Source organism: Coniophora puteana, assembly GCF_000271625.1.
Source record: "Coniophora puteana RWD-64-598 SS2 unplaced genomic scaffold CONPUscaffold_11, whole genome shotgun sequence".
NCBI classification, from domain to species: Eukaryota; Fungi; Basidiomycota; class Agaricomycetes; order Boletales; family Coniophoraceae; genus Coniophora; species Coniophora puteana.
The window spans coordinates 1,469,231-1,492,831 of NW_006913063.1; the positions used below are offsets into that span (position 1 = coordinate 1,469,231).

Genomic DNA, 23,601 nt, shown 5'->3' on the forward strand with positions numbered 1-23,601 from the left:
TGTACCCCGCAAACAGGGACAAGGTTGCGGTTATGGCTGTTCCCGTGCGTACCCGCGGACTTCTATCCTGATGGACGCGTTGATGTGGTCTCACGTCTGTTTGTTTGGACCGCGATGAATGGATAGAAAAGCAGGGAACTAACTCTTTTCTCAACTCTTCTTGGAGACATATATAGAGCAGAATCATGACACAGGATGAACTGTATCAGCTCGAGACGATGCTAGCCCCTGACTGTCAAACGGGCCTCCAAGCGAGTTACCTTGCGTACGGTGGTTCTACTGTCTTAGACTCTGCAAAACCATGCCTCTTGGCTTGGATACTGTCCAATTTGTCGTGGCTCTGTTTACTCTGATACATCCACTGCCCTTTGTCGTACTTATGCGCCGAGTCTTCCTGCAACGCCCGCATGGACAGGACGGACAGCATCAAGGTCTATTCCATGAGACTTTTCCCATCACATAATGATTCTGATTGACCAGCTGCTGATGACTTTTAAACACAGTCCCGATATCCAAGGCTATAATCATCTCATGCAGCCCTATCTCAGTTCTCCGTGATATCCATTCACTATGAAGATGGCATAAAACGTTCGCTCCAATCACGATTTGATACTCGAGATTCCTCGCCTCCTAAAGCTGTTTCCCCAACACCGAGCTGGTAAACTGGTTGCCGCATATGCCGTCTCCACAGTTGTTGTATGCAGATTGCAGTCAGGCCATTGCAGAGTGCGGCATCCGGAGCGGGAACTACCTTGCGGTGGCAAGCATCTCCTTAGTTGTTCATGACTACTTGATATCGCTGCATCGGGAGGTGACGGCGGATCATGTTCTTACAGCACAGAACAAATCGATTGACATGAATCTCTTTTAGACGTCGCTGTTTTGGACTGGACCTTTCTCACTCAGCAGAGTGCTTTACATCACTGTAAGTCTTCCAACGACAGCGTACAACACGGTACTGACCTTTGCGATCAGCTTCGTTACTTATCTATTCTACAAGCGATGTGAGTCTGCCAGGTTCTCCTATGCTTCAATACGGCGCTGTTTTACTTATACGCCATAATGAATAGCAATTCTACAATATCATGTGCGTCTGGCTCGCACACCCTTCTTACCACAACAGCTCATACCTCCTTGTAGTACTCTCCACCAGAGCGGACAACGTCTTACATGTGACAGTCCCGCTCGCCTTCATCATTGATATCTTGATGGCGGCTGTAAGTCAAGGTATATCTCCACCTTTCATCGAATCGTCTCATCGACACTTACGTGTACTTTCCTCAAAGGCGTAGTAACCCTCCGCGTCTGGTATCTATTCAAGACCAAAAAGCCGATCCGCACGCTCGCGGTCATCTCATACGTCGCATGCATCGCCGGCAGCGTCGGCGTCCTCGCCCTGCTATCTCCCGGTCTCCTGTACGAGGCAGCCGGGATAACGAACAAGAACCTAGAAAAGGGTTTCAACGGTCCACCCGGGATGTGGCGGCTGTTCATGCCTTCGTTAATAGTTCACACTGTCATGTTCGGGCTGACGCTGTGGAAGATGAAGGACGTCGAGTCGTTGCAGAGATCGTCCATGATGCAGCTACTTCAAGAGTGAGTGAATCCGTTGCTGCAGTATCATCAACGAGTAGCTGATTACGATCAGGGGGTCTTTCATTTATGCGTTCGCTCTGAGTGAGAACATATATGTTCAGCTGTTAACGTATCTGGGGATCTAACTCCGTTCAGTTGGCCTGACCCTAGGAATGATCTATCTGGCGCCGGCGCAAACCGACAAAGAATATGTCAGTTATATACCCACCACCTTACTCAGGCTAGCAGTGTTCCTGATCAAACTTTTTGCAGCTGGCAATCGCAACCTTGCATGGACAGTAAGCACTCCTGCAACGGTGCATGGGTCTAGTATACCTCAGTACTCACCACTTCCTAGATTTCAAGTATCAAGCATAGCCGTGGTGACATGCCGTACAATGATCAACCTTCGTTCTCTGGCAGACACCTTGGACGTGGATCCTAGCTGGCTCCTGAACACCGCTGAGCTGAGTCGTGTGCGATGCCGCAAACAACGAAGAGGAGAGCTGGTCGTAGAGATGGGTCCGCTTGACTCCCCAGTGTCCAGCGAAGGCGACGCGGACAACGATATCTAGTTTTGAAACCATGTCCGAACTTTGCCTCGTGCTCGAAGCCGCAATGTCATGCTGTGGTACCACACACCTCAAGCTGACCGAAATATCACATCATTATAGAACCATGTAATAATGCACAATATGAATACGACTGCGTGAAGAATTAAGCGGTGTTGCTGGCTAGCTCTAGGAGTGACATAAAGCAAACAAAGCGTCACAAATGAATCCGTGTGTAACTTATAAATGGTATGAATTTCCCTTGCGGTTCTCTACGTTGCGATCATAAAAAGTGGGTGGTGCGTCTACTGCGCCTTGATTTTGCCCTCCGCACGCGCCTCGACCTCTGCCTCGGCCCGCTGGCCCTCGGCCTCGATCTCAGCGAGCAGCTGCTGCTCGGCAATCGCGCGCTCCGCCTTGGACTTGCCCTTCATTGCGGCCTTCTGTGCGTCGATCTTCTTGCGGTAGGCGCGGTACTTGTCGTCGGTGCCGAAGATGCGGTCGCACCAGCGGAACGACGTCGAGTAGTTGTTCGTGAACGCCATGTGGTGGAAGTCGTGGTGCTCCGCGCCGGACCAGAAGGGGAGGATGTGCTGCAGCGACCAGGGGAAGTCTGCGCATATAACCGGTTAGGTCAGGGGTATCGCATAAGTGTGGGGTATGAATAGTTTACCGTAGCCGCTGTGTGCATCGATGGCCTGGAAGAGACGGAGGACGATCCAGACGTAGACGGTGAGGATGTGGAGGTTCTGCGTGAAGAGACAGTAGAGGATGGGGCCAGCGAGGGTACCAGTGCCGAGAATGAAGACCTCCGCGGGGTGGGCATACTCAGCGGCCAGACCAAACGGTGCCGAGTACTTGTGGTGCAACTTGTGGATGTGCTTGTAGAGGATGCTAGTGTGAAGAGCCTGGTGCGCTATAGAGGAAACTTAGGTTAGGGGGTAATGTCACCAAGGCGCGGAGACAGGCACTAACCGAAGTAGTGGAACATGTCCTCGAAGGCGAAGAAGAACAATATCTGGGGCAGCATAGTCTGCCACGACGGGAAAGGAACCTGGTAGGTCTGCATGCCCAAAGACTCGGCCAGGGGGTGGAACAGCCAAATCTACAGTCGGTCTCCGGTCAACACAAAACCCAACCACATACGACGCGGAAAACTTACAGCCGGGAGCTCAATAGTGAAATGCGAAAACAGCACCTGCTTCGTGCACTCCCACTGCTCCTGTGGAGTGGGAATCTTGTTGGGCTGCAGCTTCCACTTGCGGAAGTACGGAATAGCGTCGATGATAATCCACGGGATCGAGCGGCCAAAGTACACAATCTACACAGTCCGTCCGGTTCAGCACCCCGAAACGGTGGACTCAAGAGCGCGCTGCGGAATAACACGTACCTCGTGCAGCAAGAAGCTCATAAGACCCGTCGCAATGATGGGGTTGTCTATCCGGATGTACCACTGCATCCAGAGCTGCTCGAGCCACGACAATGAAGCAAAGTCGACGTTCGCGTAGAGCTGGGAGGCGGACTCATGAGCCGCCGAAGCGACTGTCGCGTTGAAGGACATGGTAGCGAACGACTTAGCGAGCGACGAAGAAGACCAAGAGGGTGAAGAGGAGGAGGGGGTGGGGGTGGGAGGCAAGGGGAGCAAGCAAGCAACGGACTCGAGCAGGGGCTATAAAACCAGACCCTGAGAGCAAAATCTTACCACTTTTTAGCCGAGAGACATATACCTCGCCAAGTGGCGTGACGTTGATCAGCCAGCCAATCACCGTTGATTACATAAGCAAAAATAGGCTAAATTTGGCAATAATCGCAAAATGGTGCCACGGAAGTAATTGGCGGATGGCGGATGCACACATCCCGACGGCGCGACCACGTCGCAGTCCCCAGCTGCAGTAACATGTCTAAAACGTTAAACCGTCAGCTTATCTCGCTGGCACGTAACTTTGCAGCTGGTATTCTATTGGAACAAGCGAAAGAGAAGTACAAACAAGGTCTCGTACACAGGGAGGGGAAAAGAATGTTCGCATCAAAAACGCTTATAAATTGTAAGTATATAAACCGCTTATTGATGGCCACGGCTCCAACATCAACAACACGGAAAGAGAGAACGCATCCGAGCACGTACGACAGTATGGACACTTAAAACATCAATTACGATGCCTATGTGGTGATAAGGTAACACAAACAGCTGGCATAACAGTGTGTCGCGGGAGACGGTGAGTCAATAGAACTTAACGATAAACACAGAACAGAAACGGGATAAAGACAATCTTGAAGCTAGAAATTGCATAGATTCCGATAGATTCCGATAGAACAGGGGAGGGATCGAGGAGAAGACGCAGAGGGAAACAATCGAGGGTTGCGCATGGACTGGGAACCTCGCCGCTCATTTTTCAGTGAACGACGCGGTCCGAGGCGTCATGCCCTGATCCTGGTCCGCAGTGTCCACGGACAAGTTACGCCCATGATGGCGGATCTCAAACGGATACTCCGACGCCGTGTCCTCAAGCTGAGCGGGCTTGGATCGGTTGATGAGGTATTTGCTGTTCAAACGAATAAGTCAGCTTTGGGTTCTCTGTCCACGAGGAACAGCGACGTACAGCCAACCAGGAATGATGCCGCCAGGGGGAATGACCCAGGGCTCCGAGGCGTCGTAGTTGGGCGGCGAGATGCGGTCTCGGCTGATCTTGCGCATGATGAAGACGAAGCCGTTGATGATCACGTACGTGAACACGCCGACGATGACGCCGTAGGCGATGCTGAAAGTCAACGTCAGAAACAACACCCGACGTAGAGGTCGGTGGCCACTCACTTGTACGACAACGGGATGAACAGGATAGTCAAGAACGCAGGAACAGCATCCCCAACATAATCCCAGTTGATATCGCGCACACTAATCCCCGCATCATTAGCATCATCATCACAATTCTCACCAACTCCACCCAATCACAAATCCCAAAAACTCACTTGCGAATCATCAACGACCCAACAATAACCAACGCCCCCCCAGTCGCCCACGGCGGAATCGACGCAAAGATCGGCGCGAAGAAGATCGAGATAAAGAACAGAATCCCCGTCGTCATCGCAGTGATGCCTGTCTTGCCGCCCTCCGCGATGCCCGTCGCGCTCTCCACGAACGCGGTCACCGGGCTCGTGCCCACGAGCGCGCCCATGCTGATCGAGAACGCATCGACGCAGTACGCGATCGTCGAGTTCTCGAAGTCGAGCGTCACCGGGTCGCGCAGGCCCGCGAACTTGGCCATGGAGTACAGCGTTCCGGTTGTATCTGATGCGTCCGGTGAGTGTCTAGTTGTTTGGGAGTCGGGTACAGTGAGGTGCGTACCGAGGATATCGACGTAGAGGAACGTAATGAGAGCATACCACAGCTTGCCGCTGCCGTAGTTGTACTGCAACATGCGTGAGCGAACCTTCAGCATAACGCAGAATCTTGAAGCTTACGTCGAGCGCATTCCCAATCCGTTCAATGGGCCGCCAAGTAACGACCTGCTTGAAGAACTCGAACAACGCGTCGCCAGACTCGTTGTGCGGGAAGTACGTCACGGCGCTGTTACGCGGCCACGAGATAATCGAGGTGACGAAGATACCAATAAGCAGCGAACCCTTGATGCGGTATATCATCAGGAGGACAGTGAGAATGCTACCAACATCAAATAGCCAGTTCAGCTTCACATCACCCACAGAGGCAGCGACGATAACAACTCACCCTCCAGTAAAGATACCCAGCCAAGTCGCCGGGTTGCGCATAACCTGGGTACCGCAGAAGTAAGCAAGCGGCGTCCCACCAACATTAATCCAGTCTGATGATGGTATGAACGTGTGAGCGAGCGCGGCCCAGCCAGCCATGTCGGACGACGCTGCGTACCGTCTTCGTTACACCCTCCGAGCCCGAGCAGGTTAGTGGTGTCGCCACCAATCACGTTCAAGCCACCGGACGCTGAAAGAAGAAGACAAGAAGACAGTCGTGAGATGAATGACGCCACCATATCCAAGCACGCGGAACACGAACCCAATCCAATGAAACTGCGCCGAAGAACCAAGCATAAAAATAAGTTTCTCGTGCGCCTCATATCAGCAAGAAGAATTACTCACGCAATGTAGAGGCCGATACCAGAGCCGACAGCAAGGACGAGCGACTGGGGCATGATGCGCGCGAGCCATTGGCGGAGGCCGAGAAGAGAGAGGATGAAGAAGATCCACCTGTGTCGTGTGATCCACCGCTGATGAGCGCTCATATCCCGCCGAGAGAAGAGAAGAGACGGAGAAACACGAAGAGCGGCACTGCCATATGCGGCATCCGGGGGCACTATGACAATGCTGGCGATATGACAGGATTTACTCACCCTTCCAAGAAAACGGCAGCGAGGGCCTCACGATAGCTGATGAAACCGCTGCCGTATTTGCCGACGACTGAGTATGTGAACTATGGTATGCAAATGCGGACCCAGAGGGAATGGAGAGAAGGAAAAAGAAGGTGTATCAGCAGACAAACTTTGACGGCTGATGAGGCGCATGTGGTGATAACGACTAGGACTCACATAGGCGTTCAGTCCCATGCCAGGTGCCATACCGACGGGCAGGTTGGCCAACGCTCCCATGAGGAAGGAGGCGAGCGCGGACATGGCAGCGGTACTGGTGATAAGGTCGCGCTTGACGTCCTGGACGCAGGCCATGTACACGTCGTCCGAGCCGCAAGTAGCACCGGTGGAGTCACTGCAGACGCAGGTTCCTCCAGTGTCGGAGACGATGGACGCATTGACCGAAATCTAGGACGAGTTAACCGAGGGTTGAATTTGAAGAAAAGGATGCAGCTCACAATGTACGCCATAGCAGCCTTTCCGTCCAATTGTCATCAGCCCTTGTCCTACTACGGTATTGTTTTTGTCAATCTCACCCATGTCGTAATGCCGGCTCGAACGTCGGTCTGCCCATGAGCATGGTCAGTTGTGGGGGTAAGAGCAGAGTTTACCAACGCACCATGAAGCGCGACCCCTCGCGTTCCCGAGGGTGCCCAGATCCTTCAAGGCGGAACCACCAGCCAAAAGGCGAGGCCGCGACCTATAGACGGACAAGGACCCCGTTAATGACACGAGAAGAGTGCAGGGAGGGCGGCAAGCATACCTGAGCGTTAAGGCGATCTGCAAAAGTGAGCATATCGACAGAGAAAGGGAAGAAAGAGCGGCAGGAGAAGGAGAAAAGAAAAAAGGTTTGTGTATTTAGATGTGTTTGAGATTGAAACGAATGTGGTTGTCCTGGACGCGAGACGTGTCCCGGCCTAGAAGGACGAATTGACAGGCAAGGAAACGGATATGAGGAGGAGGTTGAAGGGAAACTCCAGCGACTGCCCTGGAATTGGCCGGGACTCTATAATATGCTTATCCAGTAGTGCTTCTTCCATCAGAGGAACCGTTACGACACCCCGACATCTCAGATCCCGATCACCGGTCACTCCCGTCCACTGAAAGCCTTTGACGTCGCTTACACAGCACACCGCACCCAGCCGATCCTGCCGTCCATTCCTCTCTCTGCACCCATTCCACGCCAGATTGCAATTTTCATCCTCGTATCTTGAGCTCGAGAGGGCGGGAGCTGGCCTATCACCGTGATGATAAGATACGCTGGGAGGGCACTGATAGAACCGCGCGTGCACTCCATTTGCGTTAGCTCGAGAAAACAGATGTCATCGTCGCATCGCAAGATCGATATACCCGGAAGGTCGTATGAAATTCCCTCTTTTGCCGCCGAAGCCCAAGAAGCACGACCACGAGGCGTTCTCGGAGACCAAGGAAACGCACCCCGTTGGCTCAACAACGCTGGCCATGGCGTATGGCACTCCAGTCCGCCCCGGGGTTGAAACGCTGACATGTCACCGGTGGGGGAACTTCACCACGACTGACACGCACAATGGATAGCATAATTATAAGGCCTTGGAGCAGTTACAGTGGCCATGGCGATTGCTAGCGCTTGACTAGCCCTCATGATCGATGAACTGGGGTATACTTGACTGAAGAGATGAACGCGAGAGGATTAGAACAATTATATACCTTGCATCCCGAATAGTAGCGTCCGACGAACGTAGAGGCTAAATGGGCCTGAGTCAGCCAATAAGGAGACCGCCCTTGACGGAGAAGTCTGAAGTCAATGAACCTCGTCATCTAGGTATAGGAACGCGCTGGAACGCATTCATTCATGAAAGATAGATGAATGTGGTACGTAAAGAAAACCTTGATCACTCGACGGATATAGCTGATGCGTCTATAATTAAGGTCATTATCTCCTTAGACATATGTCAAGTTAGACGGACTTTACTGAAGCCAAGTATGTACAAGTGCAGATTATCAACGTGTCGAAAACGAGGGGAGGCTGCAAGTGCCCTCGGTAAGTGACGATCTGCAGAACATGACAGCACCATTTAGCATCATCCACAAACCAACAGGAACGGGAGCTCGGCCCAGCCATCAACACTTAACGGAATCAACAGGGCCCTGAATGAATGAGTCTTAGACTATGGATGTTATCATGAAATCGGCGTACCTATGTATCGCATGATTCCCAAGTTCATGATTCATACCTGCTCGCACCCACGACCATACGCCGAACACTTGGATTCCACCACAGTCATATGCATCATACCGCTCATCTGTACGGTCAGCTGGGCCCATGAACTCAAACTTAGACAAAAAGATACGGAACGTGTGACCGCACATGGCGCTGCGCAGGTGGCAAGTTGTATTGAACGGGAACCGCCTATAATAAGTAGAAGCTGAAATGAAACTTTCATTTACACGGCCTTCGCAAGATAAAACGTCATAAGGTTTGTGATGCAGTATACGGATCTGGACTCTCCGCGTGAGCGCCGAGCTAGAAGGACATGTATGATGTCGGACGAGACGGAAGCTGATTTGGACGTATAAGTATGATGATGATGATCAAGAGCACAGGATGAATATATGGGTATGGGTATTTGTAGCGCTAGAAGAGCGCTTGCCATCGGAATGCATGGTCCGGTGGGCGCTGCGGCTGGTTTGAGGAGAGTTTGATGTGCGCTCTGCAGCGAAGAAGAAGAAAACATTGCTTAACGAGCAGCTGGCGAGTGCTCAATCAACTGGCAACAAGAAGAACCTTGAAAGGCTGTGGGAAAGCTGCGAAGCTGTAGGACAATGTTGCATCCAAACGGAGACAGTCGGCATACCCTTCGGTCCGGGGGCACTCCTCGTGCGCGTGAGCAGTGATCCGCATTGATGAGCTGGCAGCCTTGTCTGTGGGGCCGCCGGGGAGACTTGGCCGTAGGAAGGTGTATGTACATAGGAGCAAGTAGGAGTTGGCATGGGGGTGTTGCGGAGAGCCCTCAAAACCCCACATGCTTCCATCTCGACAACAGGCGTTAGCGACTATAAGCGCCGGACTAGGTTCCATGCCTGCGACAATCTCCTACGATCTCTACTACTATATCAACAACGTAGTTCGACCGCCGTGCATGGCCGGGCAATGGAGCCTGGTTATGCAAAACATAGCATAATATTATAACCCGACGGGTATGGTTCTCCTAAGTCACTGCTCCGCCGACGACATATTGTATGTCCCCGTATGAATGTTTTCCCGAGCGCCATTACGCCACTGTCATCCCTAGACCAGCTCGAGCTCGAAACCCACCTCAGCTCGTCTCAGATTGTCCCTCCCAAGTTTGTATCACCCGCGATCGTAAGCCGGAGGCGCATCACTCATTGCACTCTGGCTCAGCATCGAGGCCGGTCGTCGTGGCAGTCCGCGCGTCTGCGTCTCGGCCATTGCTGGCGAGATATCCATAACATGTGAAGACGCTGCCTCTGGAGTAACCTGCTCGGCACTCTGCGTCTCAGTTGAAAGGACCGTGATGGGCCTGTTGAGTCCGTCTGATCCATTGCTGGGCGTGGGGACGTACGGTCGTGCCATGAGGCGTTGATAGCGCTTCAGCTTGTGGTTCTGCCGAAGGATGAAGAGCGTTGTGAATATGCCGAGAAGCGCGATGATGCTAGTCACGATGAGTCCAGCTACATATCCTTTGGGAGGGCTTGTGCAAATCAGCTGTGAGCTGGTAACGACGATAACCCCAAATGCTACCTTTGCATGCTTAAAGTTTGTGGCCCCTCATTAGAATCGGGAAATGCGCTACCAGGACTGCAACAATCCGATATGATGTTCAGATAGCCCGACCACACCTCGAAAGACAAGGTAGGTAACTCACCTTGCGTACGAAGTGAGGATCTCTGCATACTGCATAATCAATAGCCAACGCGGTCTGAGCCGAGTTTGCCGCCGGCTGGTTAATTATAACCAGCTCATGCGGGATGTCCCCGATGTCGTTCGCATGATACAGCATCACCTGGGTGAACGTGTCCCAGGAGGTGCCGTTAAGCACTGGATATGTAACACCGTCTAATTGGGCCTGGTATTGCCCGTTGTTGGGACCCACCGAGCCGAAGATAGATACAGCGGCGCCTGATAACAATAAATGCGAAGGTTTGATATACTGGGACAAAAATGCGACTGTGTGCTTGCCCTGGAAGTCATCGTAACAATCCACCATCAGCTGGAGAACGTATCAAGGTAGTTTTTTCTTACTGTAAATGAGAGGGTAACGCTGCTCTGGGAAGTCGTCGTAGCACTTCATTTTGTTTAGCCAGTTTCTTGTTCAAGAGACCAAGCTAAGTAAGGCACTCACTGTCCAGTTCCATTTGAAAACAGCGACACATTCGTGGGGCTGGTATTCCACGATGACGAGTATTGGAAGCGTGAGTCAGTGTCCTGGATGATGCTGGCAATAAGAGGACCCAGGCCGTCAGCTTGAAGGTCGCTTTCGAAAGTGATCTGATTTAGTGTAGCACAGTCAGCTCGACACCAAGATATGCACATAGGATGGAAAGGGAGACGCACCATATCCACGTCCAAATTCGGTGTGCTCCCAACACCATTACTTGTTATCTTTAGAGTATGTGTACCCTGCGTGAGACCTTCGACAACCACGAGAGGCTGCTGGTAGACTAATCCGCTGTTTGCGGTCCCGAACATATTCTGACCGCTGTCTATCGAATAACTGAAGTTTCCATGCGAAGGCGAGGTTGCACCCCAGACAGTAAATGCTGTACCATTGAAGGTCCACGTCAGAGAGGCAGAGGGAACGTTGGTGTTGGTGTATGTGCCCCGATAGCAACTACATGAACACTGATGTTAGGGATAAGAACGACGGTTGATTTATGTCGCGCCGTTCACTCACAAATCAGCCCTAAAGTCAGTGTCCACCAAGTTGCTATTATCCTCTGTTGCCAGAAAGCTAGTGTCATACTGGATGAGTGGAGACTTATCGTCCAGCACGAAACGAGCTGTGACCATGGCTCAGGCGCGGGATAAGTACTGGCCTGTAAAACGTGAAATTCTCATATCCCGTGGGTAGCAGATGGGCACTATCTTGGTGCCGGCTCGGACCTTCACTCGGCCTTCGCCAAGGCTATCTTTGCCTGGATACTCTGAAGAACGGTCAGCTTCTGAACACGGATTTAAGACTGTTCCCACTGGCCAAGGCCCTGGCCATCATGGAATTATCGCTGCCTACAGTGATGAAGGGTAGTCTCAATCGAGGTAGATCACATCGGCGTATACCCAGAATGCCGAGGGAAGACAACTATCAGCGGTAAGCCATATAAAAGTGGTCAGATGAAAGCTTGAGAGTGTTCGAGCACATGTTCAGGCACTGGTTCGCGCTCAATCAACCCATCCGAATGCTACTTGGAACTGGCACTGAGCCTCAGTCGTCTGAGTGGTGATGGATAGTATTGGAGTTGACGTTATGGTATTTCGACAGTGATCCTCGACCACGCTCATTGCCCGAATATCTTCTCGAAATAACGCTTCACCCCGCCAGCATCCTTGACTGTCGCGCCAATCACGCCGTCTGGACGAACGACCACGACCCGCGTCTCTCCCTTCTCTACCTGATATTCGCTGTACGCGTGTCCCTCGTTATCCACGACGATGGCATTCGCTCCGACGTCAGGGTGGGTAGCAGCGCCAGGCGCAAGAACAACCGCAGACTTGACGATACTCGCGTCGAAGGCCGTCAGACCTTCAAGCACGGGCAGCGCAGCGTTCGCGTCAGGCGCAAACACAAGCACCGTGTGCGCTGTCGGCGTGAACACCTGCATCAGCCTCGTCTTGTCCTCGCCCGCCTGCCCAAGTACCTCCACACCTGGCGCATCAGGCGCGCGATCACCAGCAACAATGTTCCCGTCGCGTATGCTCCCATACGTGTCGATCGGCTCGATGCCCGTCTTGACCTCCTCGAGCACGATGCCGCTCGGGCGGTAGTTCACGCTGAGCATAAACATGTGCGGCCCGCGCTGGAATGCTTTGCTTGGGACGCTGATCGTCCGTTGGCGCTCCATGAGCTTGGTCGTCATGTTGAGCATGTCTGCGATGACGGGAAGTCGCTCGGCGCTGTAGCTCTCTAGGAGCGAGGACGAAGCGAGGCCTTTATAGGCGAGAGCAAGTTTCCAGGCGAGATTGAACTAAGAAATGAGTGTCAGTGACGGAGTTATCAGAGAGTGAGGTTAATAACGGGCTTACGGAGTCTTGCATACCCGAATTTAGACCTTGACCGCCTGCGGGGGTGTGGACGCTGTCAACGCGGTCAGCTATGCAGCAAAGGAAGCTAGAGTTCCATCTCACTGAGCAGCATCGCCAGCAACGAAACAACGTCCTTTGCTGAATGTATCCGCCATGCGTACATTGGCTCTGCAAGGCAGTCAGCACCAATGCCAGATCGAAAGCCGGGGCCACAACGCGCCTCCACTCAGTGCACCATAGCACCTCCTCTAACTTGACGTCGCCAGGAACGCATTTCTTTATCAGCGCTTCCAAGGCGACTTTGCCCTTGGCAAGTGTCGGTAAGTCATGATTGTCACCCGAGATAGTCAACTGATATCCGTCCTCTGCGATCTCTTTGGTCGGACGGAAACCAATCGCTCTACGGGATCCGATGTGGCATTAGCATCCAATAGACTTAGGGGTAGCTAATGACTACTTACCCGTCCTTGAAGTTACCAAAAGTCTGCATATACTGGACTCAAGCGTCAATTACACTGCACCGATGAACGACGTAATGGGATTTACCTCCCGACCCAGGAAAGAGGACGTCACCCGTACATCCGAGATAAGGAGCCGAATGTTGTCATAGGTTTCTCCAAAGAAGGTAAGCCCCAGCTGCTTGCGGACGGCGCCTTTGGCGCCATCCGCGCCAATGAGATATGCTGCCTCGATGACGTCCTCGACCTCGTTGTCGCCGTCGCGTCGGACGACATGTGCACGAACGCGGTTCTCGTCTTGCTCGATAGTCCGGAGCTCGACGCCAAGTTCGGTCTGTACGCCGTACGCATCGATGTGCTTGCGTAGCAGACGCTCGAGCGTCTGCTGTCCCAGCATTCTACCTTGGTTCTGAGACGAAGTAGATCAGATGTAAGTCGAACAGAGCCAGGCGAGAGGGTACAAACGTGTGGAGTGCCGGGAGTCTTGGGATAGTCTGGGAGCATTGAGTACGTGGCCTTGACTTCAGTAGACCCCTGGTCGTAGTTCTTGATGTTTGGGAATTCGGATGATGTTTGGTAGACCTCTGGAACGTTGAGGTAGTCGAATATTTCAAGAGTACGAGGCTAAAGTTGTCCTTGAAGGTCAGTAGACGTGTCAAGGTAAGCTTGGAGACCACACACCATAAGGCCTGGTCCCCGTTGGCCTAGGCGAGAGTGCGGATCCTTCTCAATAATGCGCACGGGGATTCCATTCCGAAGCAATGATAGTGCAGCGACTATGCCTGTAGGACCCGCGCCAACCTAGCAAACAGGATCAACATCTGGTAATGAAAAGGAGAAATAAAGAACTCACGATCAGAACAGGTAGGGGAGCTTGAGACATTGGGACGAAGAAAACCAGTGGTAAAATGGATGTTGAGTTATCGTGGGCCCCAGCACCATGGCCCTAAGTATGCCTCCATCCAACGGTGATTGTCCTCGGTGTTGCTCCAATGTTGATTGTCCTTGGTGATGGTAGCCTTGCCGTGGAGACTACGTGAGCCTGTCGTTGGAGTACGCGGACCGATGCTCTGGATGCAACGGCGGGTTGAACGCGTCGGTGAGCGGCACCCAACAGGTTTGAGGTCACAGCTCAGTCGCCTCGCGGAAGCGCGACGCGTTGGTGCCGGCTTCGGCACCTCGGCATTGAGATATTGAATCTCAGCCTTTGTCAAACAACTGACGCTCTACTTCACAACTTGTTCTCACACTGCAGACAAACTGTGATTTTTCTGTCAAAAAAAGTGATTGAAGAAGGCGGACAGATGAAAGCCTTTTTCACCCGTCTTTTGCTGTGGAAAAAGTTACTGAAAAGTTAAACTTTTGCATCGGAGTTTGCATTTCTGTGCGGAGATTAGATAGAAACACGTCCAAATCGGGAGGGTGGGGTCCAAACTCGGTAACCCGTCCATTTTACCAGCGCAAAATTGTTGCAAATGTCGGCTAAAAGAACACCTTTTCCTGTGCAAAAGGGGATTCCAAAACTCGGACGAAAAGGCTTTCATCTCTCCGCCTCTTTTTCTCGATTCCATCCCGGGTAAAATCGTCGTTTGTCTGCAGTGTCAGCACTCGTCTACTAGTACAAAGTTTTCATCTGTGGTTAAATAGATTTTACCCTTCGCCTGTCCACCCTGCAACATGTACAGCAGTTGTCGCTTGCAATTTGTTTGACTACTTCCAAGCTTGCGCCATACAGTATTTCCACCTTGAATGAACGCAGGGTTTTGGGGTTGTATGTCCGATGCTGAATGGCATTGTGGGTCCAATTCGGCCCAATCCCTGCGGTAAGTCATCGTGTTTCCTCTTCCGATTGCAGTCCTATTTTCGTATTTCTTCCTTAACAGCAAGATATATTTACACGTTCAACTGCTACTCCTCTACAGTACTTACTCGCATCAGTGGCATTTAAGCTGCAATTCTCGTTAGGAAGAGTAAGCTATGAATCTATCAAACCGATCTGAATTCTCTACTATAGCAGAATTGTGGTTTCAAAGTTTGGGAAAGTAGGTTCACTCTAGCAAAGTCAAGAAAGTGCGGTTAATGCATGTGTCAAAATCCTGATGTCCAGTCAGGACCTAATCTGCCAGTCGAAGATATGTATATATCTGCGGGCTTGCAGTCTGCTGCATCAATAAGAAAGCAAGAACTAAAGGGCAGCTTGGAGGAATCGGGGATTATTATAGATATCGCAGGCGAAACCACGTCATATGCAAAATCTGAGAAGTCCGGTTCAGTCCCGATCGTGCCGGAGCTTTGCCATCCTAAAAATTCACTGTCAGGATCGGCCGGGTGTCTCCTGTCAAATCCAAAAACGGCAGTGTCCGAGGGCACGGAGACCGAACAAAATAAAGGGTGGTGATGGCCGGCAACGCTATCCTTGACCTTTCTTTGACGGGATAGTAAGTGATGACCCCCAGATTGAGAGCCGTCATCGGCATGTGCGAAGGTTTATCCAAGTTCTTGGGAACCTCTACAACGGCATTGTTGAGGACAGGACAACGGACTTCAGGTCCTTCATCTTCATCGCAGTCCAGCTCTAAAATCAGAGCTTTGATGCGAATACGACCCAGCGCTACTGTCATGGACGATAGGAGATGTCTTTGATACGGGTAGCCGTCGCCGTCTCGCGGGGGGAACTCTGCCGTGCTATCTTTAAGTTTGTAGTCGGCTGGTGAGTGCGGCCAGCAAACGCTGTCAAAACAAAGTACAGATGAATCATCCGTTTCTTCGACAATGGCCTGAAACAGCCGGCGAAATGCTCTATCTCTTCCCTCTCCATATGCCGTCTGCATACTGACATTCAGTATGCCCATTAGAGAATACGCCATGTCCTCTCCTCGGGTCGTGATTCGGTTGGCGGCCCATGCCATTTTTTCCGCTACCGGTGTCTCCAGGATGTGGGCTGGCCAAGACCTGAGAATGTACTCCGAGATATCTGTAGTGGCAGAAACGGCCCGAGTGAGTGCTATAGCCCTTGTTTGCAGGCATGCAGCATAGCGGAAACGCCTCAGATCTCGCCAAGCCCTATACACAGACAGGCTCCTCTTGATAGATGGACGGAACATGCCAAAATGCGATTTTTCGTTGGGCCTCTTGTCGTCCCCAGTTGGGCATATCGGTGTCCAGTTCTTGTTGAAGAACTTGACCCGCGGTGGCGCAAGAAGTTCCTGTAACGTCCAGCCACGCCTAAACCATTCCTCCGTGTGAATACTTTCTACCTGGTCGGTATTCGCCAAATGAACAATGCAAAGGGTCGAATTCTGGTACCAGCGGAACATCGACCGGATCGCCTCATCAAGCTCGGCGCTGCTGCTCTTGTCAATACAGCAGGTGTCGGTCCAAGCAAACATGATTCCCCGTTCCAAGGTCTTGTTCAAGAATTGGACAAGTTTCTTGTAACCGGTACCTTTACCCTTAAGCGTGCTTTTCGCAGAGTAGGCTGGCTCGTCATCTCCCCACCGGTGCGAAAACGTTGTATATCTAACAGTGTTTTGAATGACAAACTCCACAGTTGATCTTGTCTGATATTCGTCGTCAAGTCCTGAGGATGGATGAGGGATCGCGGCTGGCTTTCGACGAGCTATGATGCTTAGATCGTCATGGATGGACGAACGGAAGTGACGAAAGATGTCAAGTCTTCCGAAGATCCTTCTCGAAGGAGCGTGTATCAAGCGAGTGGGTATTTCATCATGAATATACTGTTTTAGAAGTTCGTCGGCCTTGATGGCAAGTTGCTGGAGTCTGGGATCGTCGGGGCGTTCAAGAGCAGTATGCTTACAGGTATCTCCCGTCAGGTTGTCTCGTGCCCGGTGAGGTGCTGAAAGCGTACCACTTTATCCTGGTTGATCCTCGACACTCCGGACTGAGAAGAAGATGCCTGCCTCAAATTAGCCCGGCCTGCTGGCTCTACGCGTCCGGGCTTGCGTCGCATTAGATCTGTAGGAGGCTAAAGGGGGGAGAGGTGAGATATATATCTGCTGGAGATAGAAGCTCACGCACGCTTGTACGCTCAGAGTTGATGACGGTCCTGAGCAAGGAGTAGCCTGGAGATGAATGAGATCCGTGCGTTGGTTTTATCCCGTTTATGTGTCCCTTTGTGCATGAGAATACTTACAAATGCTCACTCACACAGTTCTTTAAATAGCCAGCTAGCTTCAATCAGCACCGCTAGCTCTCTGTCGGCGCTTCGGGTATTAAAATGGGTCCGTGGTGGGAAATGCTTGAATCTGGGACTCTGGTGCTCCATGGACTTCCTGGCTGTACCCGACTTCGACTCAACTCATCGCGGTGACTCTCATGTCCCTCGGGCACAATGGTATTAGGTAGCGTCCCTCAGCTTGAAAGAGGACGCAAGTAAGCGTCCTTATGTCTGGTTGAAGATCTTTGAATATCTGCGTATTTGTAGTCTGCTGCATCGACAAGGAAATGAGACCTGTTGGGCTGCCGCCCAAGAATGTCTATAGATATTGGTGGTTGATTGGTGGAGACACCACATCATATGTAAAGTCGGAAATGTCCGGATCAATTGCGCCTACGCCTTGCCATGATTTGAGTCCGGTATCAGCTGGTTCTTTACCCGTAACCTCGCCAAGCTGGCTAAACGTCAGAAGAAAATGGGGGTTGAGAAGCCTGAGATACGCCATAACGGTGACACCCGCGCGGTGCTTCGAAGTGCCCATCCGGGGACCCCTTGTTGTTGCTCGTAAATGGCGGGTGCCCTTCCGAACCAGTATTGACGTTCTCGAATTAAAGTGAAGACACATATGTGGATCTCCGTTAGCCCGTTGGACGTGAAAAACCACAGTATCCCAGAGTTTGTATGTCATGATTACACTTGTGCCTTCATTCGAAACGGACATCAGCTGGATAGTGATTCCTACTTTAAGACTCTAATTCCAACTATTCTGTGTCACTGTTCTCCATGTTCTCTCGACCAAAGCCATCCTTCGTGCGCCACCAAGCACTTGGGTCTTTATTTGACCCGATGTATATATCCGCAAACTTGCAGTCCGCTGAATCAACCAGAAAATATGAGTTGTGCCGCTCGCCAGGAATGCTCATACTCGTGGGAGGAGAAACTACGTCAAATGCGAAATCCGAGACGTCCTGAATCGCTTTCATGTTTATGTAGGCCTGTATTGAGACACGCGAGGGAGGTATATCCATTGCAGGGCACTGAGAATCAAGAACGTAGGCAATGACGGTAGCTGGAAGAGCTATCTTTGACTGTGTTGCAACAAAGTGGTAGGTTATGACACCGAGGTAATAATTCCTCTGTTCATAAAATGTGTATCCGCTGGGAATTTCTATAGTCGCGCCGTTCAGGGCAGAACAAATGACGCGCTCAGGATGTTCACCGGTTGTGCATGGAAGTTCTATGACAAGAGCTGTCATGCGAATGGATCCTAGTTGCAGGGCCATGGACGTTTGAAGGCGGCGTCGGTACGCGTAGTTGTGAGGATTCCTCCAGTCAAATTTTATGGTACAGGCTTTATAGTCGGCTGGTGAGCGCGGCCAGGTACTCGCTCCGGAAGAATAGCACGGATAAATCGTTCGTTTCCTGGACGAGGAGTTCGAACAACCGGCGGAATGCTCTATCCTTTCCCCCTCCATAGGCTGTTTGCATGCTAACCCCTAGCATACCCATCAAAGAGTACGCCGCATCCTCCCCCCGGGTCGTGCTCCGGTTAGCGGCCCATGTTATTCTCGTGTTTACCGGTATGCTCAAGATGTGGGTGGGATCGAAGCTACCCCCGAGAATGCCCTCTCGGATCCCTGTAATGGTAGAAACCATCTGAAGGAGCAATCCAGAACGTGTTCCCAGAGAATTAGTATAGCTGAAATGTGTCAAGCTATGCCACGCTTTCTTGCTGGACAGCTCCATATTTCTGTCCCACGCGAAATTGTCTTCAAACTCGCTGTTTTTGGGTGTTAGGTCATCATCCACTTTGTCATCCGCGTCGCAGCTCAGAGGAATCCAGTCCTTGTTGAAGAACTTGACTCGCAGAGGTGCTATAAGTTCCTGTAACGTCCAGCCTCGCCTAAACCATTCATCTTCGCTAACATCGCCGTCATCGAATGTTTGCGCCAGATGAACAATGCAGAGGGTCGAGTTCTGGTACCAGCGGAACATCGACCGAATAGCCTCATCAAGCTCGGCACTGCTGCTTTTGTTGATACAGCAGGTATCTGACCAGGCAAATGTGATGCCCCTTTCCGAGGTTGCTTTCAGGAACTGGTCAAGTTTGTCGTACCCGGGGCCCTGGCCCTCGAGAATCCCTGATGCTGAGTACGCTGGTTCTCCGATGCCCCATCGATGCGAAAGCGTTGTATACGCCACAGTATTTCGGATGATAGTGTCAATATCGCCCCGGTAAAAACCGCGCTCTATGTATTTGGATGGATGCCGGCGCGCAAGGACGTTGAGATCGTCTTGGATGGATGAACGGAAGTAGTCAAAGATGAAAGATTTCCCGACGAGCCGTCTTGTAGGGACATGTATCAAGCGAGTTGGCATATCGTTGTGAATATACTGGTTAAGCATCCCGTCAACTTTGGCGGCGACTCGGCGGAGCAGGTTAGGATCTATGCGGGGTTCACGAAAAGTAAGCTGTAGAGTATGCTTTATGAAGTCGTCCTATATCTTTTCGTGTTGGAGACGCACCGATTGATCCTGATCGTACCCTCCATACCTTCCATACCCTCCATACCCTCCATACCCTCCATACCCTCCATACCCTCCATACCCTCCATACCCTCCATACCCGCCGTACCCGCCGTACCCGCCGTACCCCCCTTCGTAGACCACCGTCCCAGGCTGAGGAGAATCCTGCTCGACCCGCCGATGACTTCCTTGCATCGAATTGTGCCCTCCATACCCTCTTTCGTGGGCCAGCGACACAACCTGAGGAAACACCTGCTCAACCAGCCCACGGTTGTCTGGCTGTGAGCCATACCCTTCATGCCCCACGTACCCCGTTGTTCCAAAATGAGAAGATATCGGCCAATTGTAGCCCTCCATTAAGCGAGTATCTGTAGGAGACTAAGATGATACTGAAGGGACGTATAACTTGAAGATTAACGCGATCGCCTGCAGGCTGTAGATTCGATAAAACAACCTAGACTTGAGAACTTGTGACGGGTCTGAGCAAAGAGCATCATTGGCCGTGGTTTGACCCTGTTTGTTTTCCCCTTGGCGCGCGTGAACATTCATATACTGTATCCGCGACCTGCCCACGCCCGTTTGTTCATCCCTTTCTTCCCTGCGTCGCGCCCTTCGCGTCATACCAGGTCAGTGTTCGCCCCTTTCAAAGGCTGACTACTGACTATCTCGTCGAACACTCGCAGCGAACATGTCCCAGTTTCCGTGGGACCACCTCAAGGCCGAGACGCTGCGCTCGATATGCCGCGACATCACGGGCGGCCACCGTCTCTCGCGCACCAAGGAGGAGATGACCGAGTTCCTCCAGAATGTCAATGAACGCGGCAGTGGGTGTCCATGTTCTTGATTTTCATGCATCCCCCTAATTTACTGGTTTCTCATTTTCATCTGTTCCTTCACTAAAACCTATCCTATCCTATCGTGCACCACCCCGTATCCCCGCATCCCCAACCACCCCCGTCCCACATAACCCCACCCAAAAACAAACCAAAAACCAGTGAAATTCGACATCCCACCCCCCCGCTCCGCACCCACAACGACAACAACAACCCCAACCCGCACCTCTCGCAAACGCACCGCCGCCGCTACCTCCCCCGACGACGGCGACGACGACGATAAGCCCCCCGCGAGCGCCCGAACAGGCGCAGCAACACCCAAACGGCGCCGCATCTCGACGCGCAGCACGGGCGAGCTCAAGGGCATCCAGACGCGCGGGATGAAGACGGGCGCGGCGGACGTGCCTGGCAAGTGGAAGGCGCTGTCCACCCGCGGGAAGGCTGCGCTTACCTCCGCGGCACCGAGTGCGGCGGCGGCGGGGGGTGAGGGGGCGCCGAGGAAGAGGGGGAGGCCGCCGAAGAATCGGGCGGGGGAGGGGAAGGCGGCGACCAAGGCTGCTGCTGCGCCTGCTAAGCGCACGGTGAGGGCTAGGAAGGTGGCGACGGCTGGTACGCGGAGGGTGGGAAGGCCGAGTGGTTCCAGGAAGGCTGCTGTGTCTCGGAAGCAGAAGAAAGAGGAAGAAGATGAAGAAGCAGATGAAGAAGAGGGGGAGGGGGAGGAGGCAGATGCCGAGGGAGAGCAGGAGGAACCAGAAGACGCGGAGGAAAAAGAGGAGGAGAAGGAGAAGAAAGTCTTCGATGGTGTTATGATCAACAAGAAGCCATCGTCCTCCGCCCCGAGGTCGCAGCGCAACAGTGAGGCTGCGGACCTTGCTATTCAGCCTGCCGCCGAAGTCATTGTGATTGTGGCCGATGCCAGCTCTGGTGCTACGTCGACAGCTGTTGTGAATGGGAGTGGACAGCAGACGGACGTGGTAGCAGCTGTGCCTGCGCTTGCCAATGGAAACACGCAACAGGTAGAGATGGGGGACACTGCAGCCACCAACGGAAGTGCACTGTTAGAAGAGGTGCAGGTGAAGTCCGTGACAGTGGAAGTTCCAGCTGCAGCCTCCGTGGTCGGACAACAATCCAGCACGCTACTTCCTGGTGCGTATTTTAGATCAAAATTGTTTTTATAGTTATGCTCATCAAAGGAGCAGATCTCGTCGTGACAGCGCCGAGTGTGGTTGGCAGTGAGTGTGCATTTTCACTTTCGTTTCGTGTCTCATGACCATGCCGATGCAGGTGAAATCGCTTGAATCTCATCAACATGGCTATTCCTTTGTTATGCCCTGCCATGGCTTGTCTATGGTGTTTCTCAAATGCCACTGGGCCCTGCTTCGCTTGCAATATTTTTCACCTTGCCCCATCTTTTTTTCCATCTCTTATGCTCACACGAAACTACAAAAACGCCTAATGCTCAGCCAAACGCTTCTGATCACAACATGTCCATACAAATACGTCTCAAAATACAAGCTTCATGATGATCCAACCACACCAGCTATCGCCCAACCGCGCACCTCAACCCTGCGAATACCCAACATCGCCCGTGACGCCCTGGCGCATCTGCAGCAGATTGTTCAGCATCACCTCGCCCCTCCCCTTTCCTTGCGTCTGCGTCTGCGTCTGCGCTGCGCGCTGCTCATCGACGTCCCTGAGCACACCGCGGAACGCGTCGCCCTCCATCCACTCCATCCCGTGCTGCAGCACGTTGCGCGCGCGCGTCGAGCCGCCGACGGTGTCGCCCACGCACGCGTGCAGTGTCGCGCGGGGCTTTTGGGCTGTGTATGCGCCGCAGTGCAGGATGTTGGAGTTGTAGAAGACTGTTTCGCCCTCTGATTGTTTTATTTTGGGGTAGGTGTGAGCGAGCGAGAAAGGCAGGCAGGCAGTAGTGGGGACGTACCCTTGAGGGTGACCTGGATGGATTCGGGCATGTCCAGAGGGTTCTCTGGTGCTTCTGGTTTTATGGAGCACGCGCGCTGTCCGTCCGTGCGCGGCGTCTTGTGAGAGCCGGGGACGACGTAGAGGCATGAGTCTTCGTGGAGGGCTCTGAAATGCTTTCTCGTCAGCGGACGGGCGAGGAAGGGATGAAGAGAGTGACTTGCGTGTTCCATTGAACCTATGCAGGCAAGCGATTAAACCATGAGTTGATAGTATGGCTTAGTTCACTTACCCCATGAGTCCACAACGCCAAGGCTGCTTCCTCTTGCTCTCTCGTCGCGTCTGCCTTGACATCGTCCCGATGCCATCGAAGCGCAAAGTCATGGCTCTGCGGATCGATGAGGAGGTTAAACAGCTCTGCATTCGATCGCACATTCACTATCAGCGCCCCGTCCCAACGCATGATCTCAACAAACAGACTCACCCATCTGAAGCCTATCCTCCGTACACCCCAGCAACGTGCGCGCCACCTCCACAAGCCTGTCCGAGGTGTACCACTTCGCGAACGCCGTCTGCCCGAGATCGGGGTGCATAACATGCTGCACGCCCCAGAAGTCCGTGCCGGGCTTGTACGGCGGGAACTGCGAGCCGACGGTGCGGCAGCGGTGCCAGTCGCCTTTGCGTGTCTGGGCGATCGCGTCGGCGGAGGCTTTGAGGAGCTCGGCGAGGTCGGCGTCCTCGATGAGGCCGCGGACGATGACGAAGCCGTTGGTTTCGTATTTCGGCTTGAGGGAGGGGTCGGTGTAGTGGACTGGGGTGGCGGCGTCTTGGTATGAAGCCATGGTGATTGGTGGGGGATGGTGGATGGCAGGATGGATGAGATGGCGCTGGAGTGGGTTCCTGTCCCTGGTCATAAGGCTTGCTGTACACATGGCGCTATTTCG

The 23,601-nt window shown here is 52.6% G+C and overlaps 7 protein-coding genes across 7 annotated transcripts; all 7 read right to left on the minus strand.

Annotated features, from left to right (window-relative positions):
* Positions 1-324: 324 nt before the first annotated feature.
* CONPUDRAFT_84211 (C4-methyl sterol oxidase) lies at positions 325-3,787 on the minus strand. Its single transcript, XM_007774039.1, has 12 exons — positions 3,517-3,787; positions 3,289-3,447; positions 3,102-3,231; positions 2,800-3,042; positions 1,934-2,739; positions 1,849-1,874; positions 1,732-1,787; positions 1,649-1,677; positions 1,287-1,596; positions 1,141-1,227; positions 976-1,087; positions 325-925 (listed from the first exon to the last, which is right to left on the minus strand). The coding sequence occupies exons 1-5, from the start codon at positions 3,685-3,687 to the stop codon at positions 2,432-2,434; spliced, it is 1,011 nt and encodes a 336-aa protein (XP_007772229.1). The 5' UTR covers positions 3,688-3,787; the 3' UTR covers positions 325-925; positions 976-1,087; positions 1,141-1,227; positions 1,287-1,596; positions 1,649-1,677; positions 1,732-1,787; positions 1,849-1,874; positions 1,934-2,431.
* Positions 3,788-4,076: 289 nt separating this feature from the next.
* Positions 4,077-7,430, minus strand: CONPUDRAFT_167920 (uncharacterized protein). Its single transcript, XM_007774040.1, has 16 exons — positions 7,266-7,430; positions 7,122-7,202; positions 7,039-7,068; positions 6,961-6,978; positions 6,683-6,910; positions 6,488-6,567; positions 6,237-6,344; positions 6,154-6,167; positions 6,010-6,081; positions 5,851-5,944; positions 5,586-5,784; positions 5,470-5,533; positions 5,094-5,412; positions 4,939-5,019; positions 4,727-4,885; positions 4,077-4,669 (listed from the first exon to the last, which is right to left on the minus strand). The coding sequence occupies exons 1-16, from the start codon at positions 7,296-7,298 to the stop codon at positions 4,513-4,515; spliced, it is 1,737 nt and encodes a 578-aa protein (XP_007772230.1). The 5' UTR covers positions 7,299-7,430; the 3' UTR covers positions 4,077-4,512.
* A 2,322-nt stretch (positions 7,431-9,752) lies between these two features.
* On the minus strand, positions 9,753-11,513 carry CONPUDRAFT_167921 (uncharacterized protein). Its single transcript, XM_007774041.1, has 7 exons — positions 11,398-11,513; positions 11,058-11,345; positions 10,846-10,991; positions 10,745-10,788; positions 10,369-10,622; positions 10,245-10,301; positions 9,753-10,194 (listed from the first exon to the last, which is right to left on the minus strand). Exons 2-6 carry the CDS (start codon positions 11,190-11,192, stop codon positions 10,293-10,295), a joined length of 588 nt encoding a protein of 195 aa, XP_007772231.1. The 5' UTR covers positions 11,193-11,345; positions 11,398-11,513; the 3' UTR covers positions 9,753-10,194; positions 10,245-10,292.
* A 424-nt stretch (positions 11,514-11,937) lies between these two features.
* CONPUDRAFT_109226 (monooxygenase) lies at positions 11,938-14,251 on the minus strand. The gene is made up of 9 exons (XM_007774042.1): positions 14,055-14,251; positions 13,883-14,002; positions 13,667-13,825; positions 13,290-13,610; positions 13,205-13,236; positions 12,964-13,143; positions 12,846-12,911; positions 12,744-12,795; positions 11,938-12,685 (listed from the first exon to the last, which is right to left on the minus strand). The coding sequence occupies exons 1-9, from the start codon at positions 14,082-14,084 to the stop codon at positions 11,999-12,001; spliced, it is 1,647 nt and encodes a 548-aa protein (XP_007772232.1). The 5' UTR covers positions 14,085-14,251; the 3' UTR covers positions 11,938-11,998.
* A 1,250-nt stretch (positions 14,252-15,501) lies between these two features.
* CONPUDRAFT_61977 (uncharacterized protein) lies at positions 15,502-16,722 on the minus strand (the record flags this gene model as incomplete). The annotated part of the gene is made up of 2 exons (XM_007773608.1): positions 15,502-16,142; positions 16,299-16,722. Coding segments are annotated over 2 exons (1,065 nt in total), but the record flags the coding sequence as incomplete, so codon positions are not given.
* Positions 16,723-18,727: 2,005 nt separating this feature from the next.
* CONPUDRAFT_167923 (HET-domain-containing protein) lies at positions 18,728-20,348 on the minus strand. The gene is made up of 3 exons (XM_007774043.1): positions 20,215-20,348; positions 19,905-20,144; positions 18,728-19,850 (listed from the first exon to the last, which is right to left on the minus strand). Exons 2-3 carry the CDS (start codon positions 20,097-20,099, stop codon positions 18,732-18,734), a joined length of 1,314 nt encoding a protein of 437 aa, XP_007772233.1. The 5' UTR covers positions 20,100-20,144; positions 20,215-20,348; the 3' UTR covers positions 18,728-18,731.
* Positions 20,349-20,585: 237 nt separating this feature from the next.
* Positions 20,586-23,505, minus strand: CONPUDRAFT_84215 (uncharacterized protein). Its single transcript, XM_007774044.1, has 8 exons — positions 23,142-23,505; positions 22,950-23,074; positions 22,882-22,895; positions 22,680-22,825; positions 22,022-22,611; positions 21,937-21,969; positions 20,900-21,883; positions 20,586-20,728 (listed from the first exon to the last, which is right to left on the minus strand). The coding sequence occupies exons 1-5, from the start codon at positions 23,497-23,499 to the stop codon at positions 22,298-22,300; spliced, it is 957 nt and encodes a 318-aa protein (XP_007772234.1). The 5' UTR covers positions 23,500-23,505; the 3' UTR covers positions 20,586-20,728; positions 20,900-21,883; positions 21,937-21,969; positions 22,022-22,297.
* Positions 23,506-23,601: the final 96 nt, after the last annotated feature.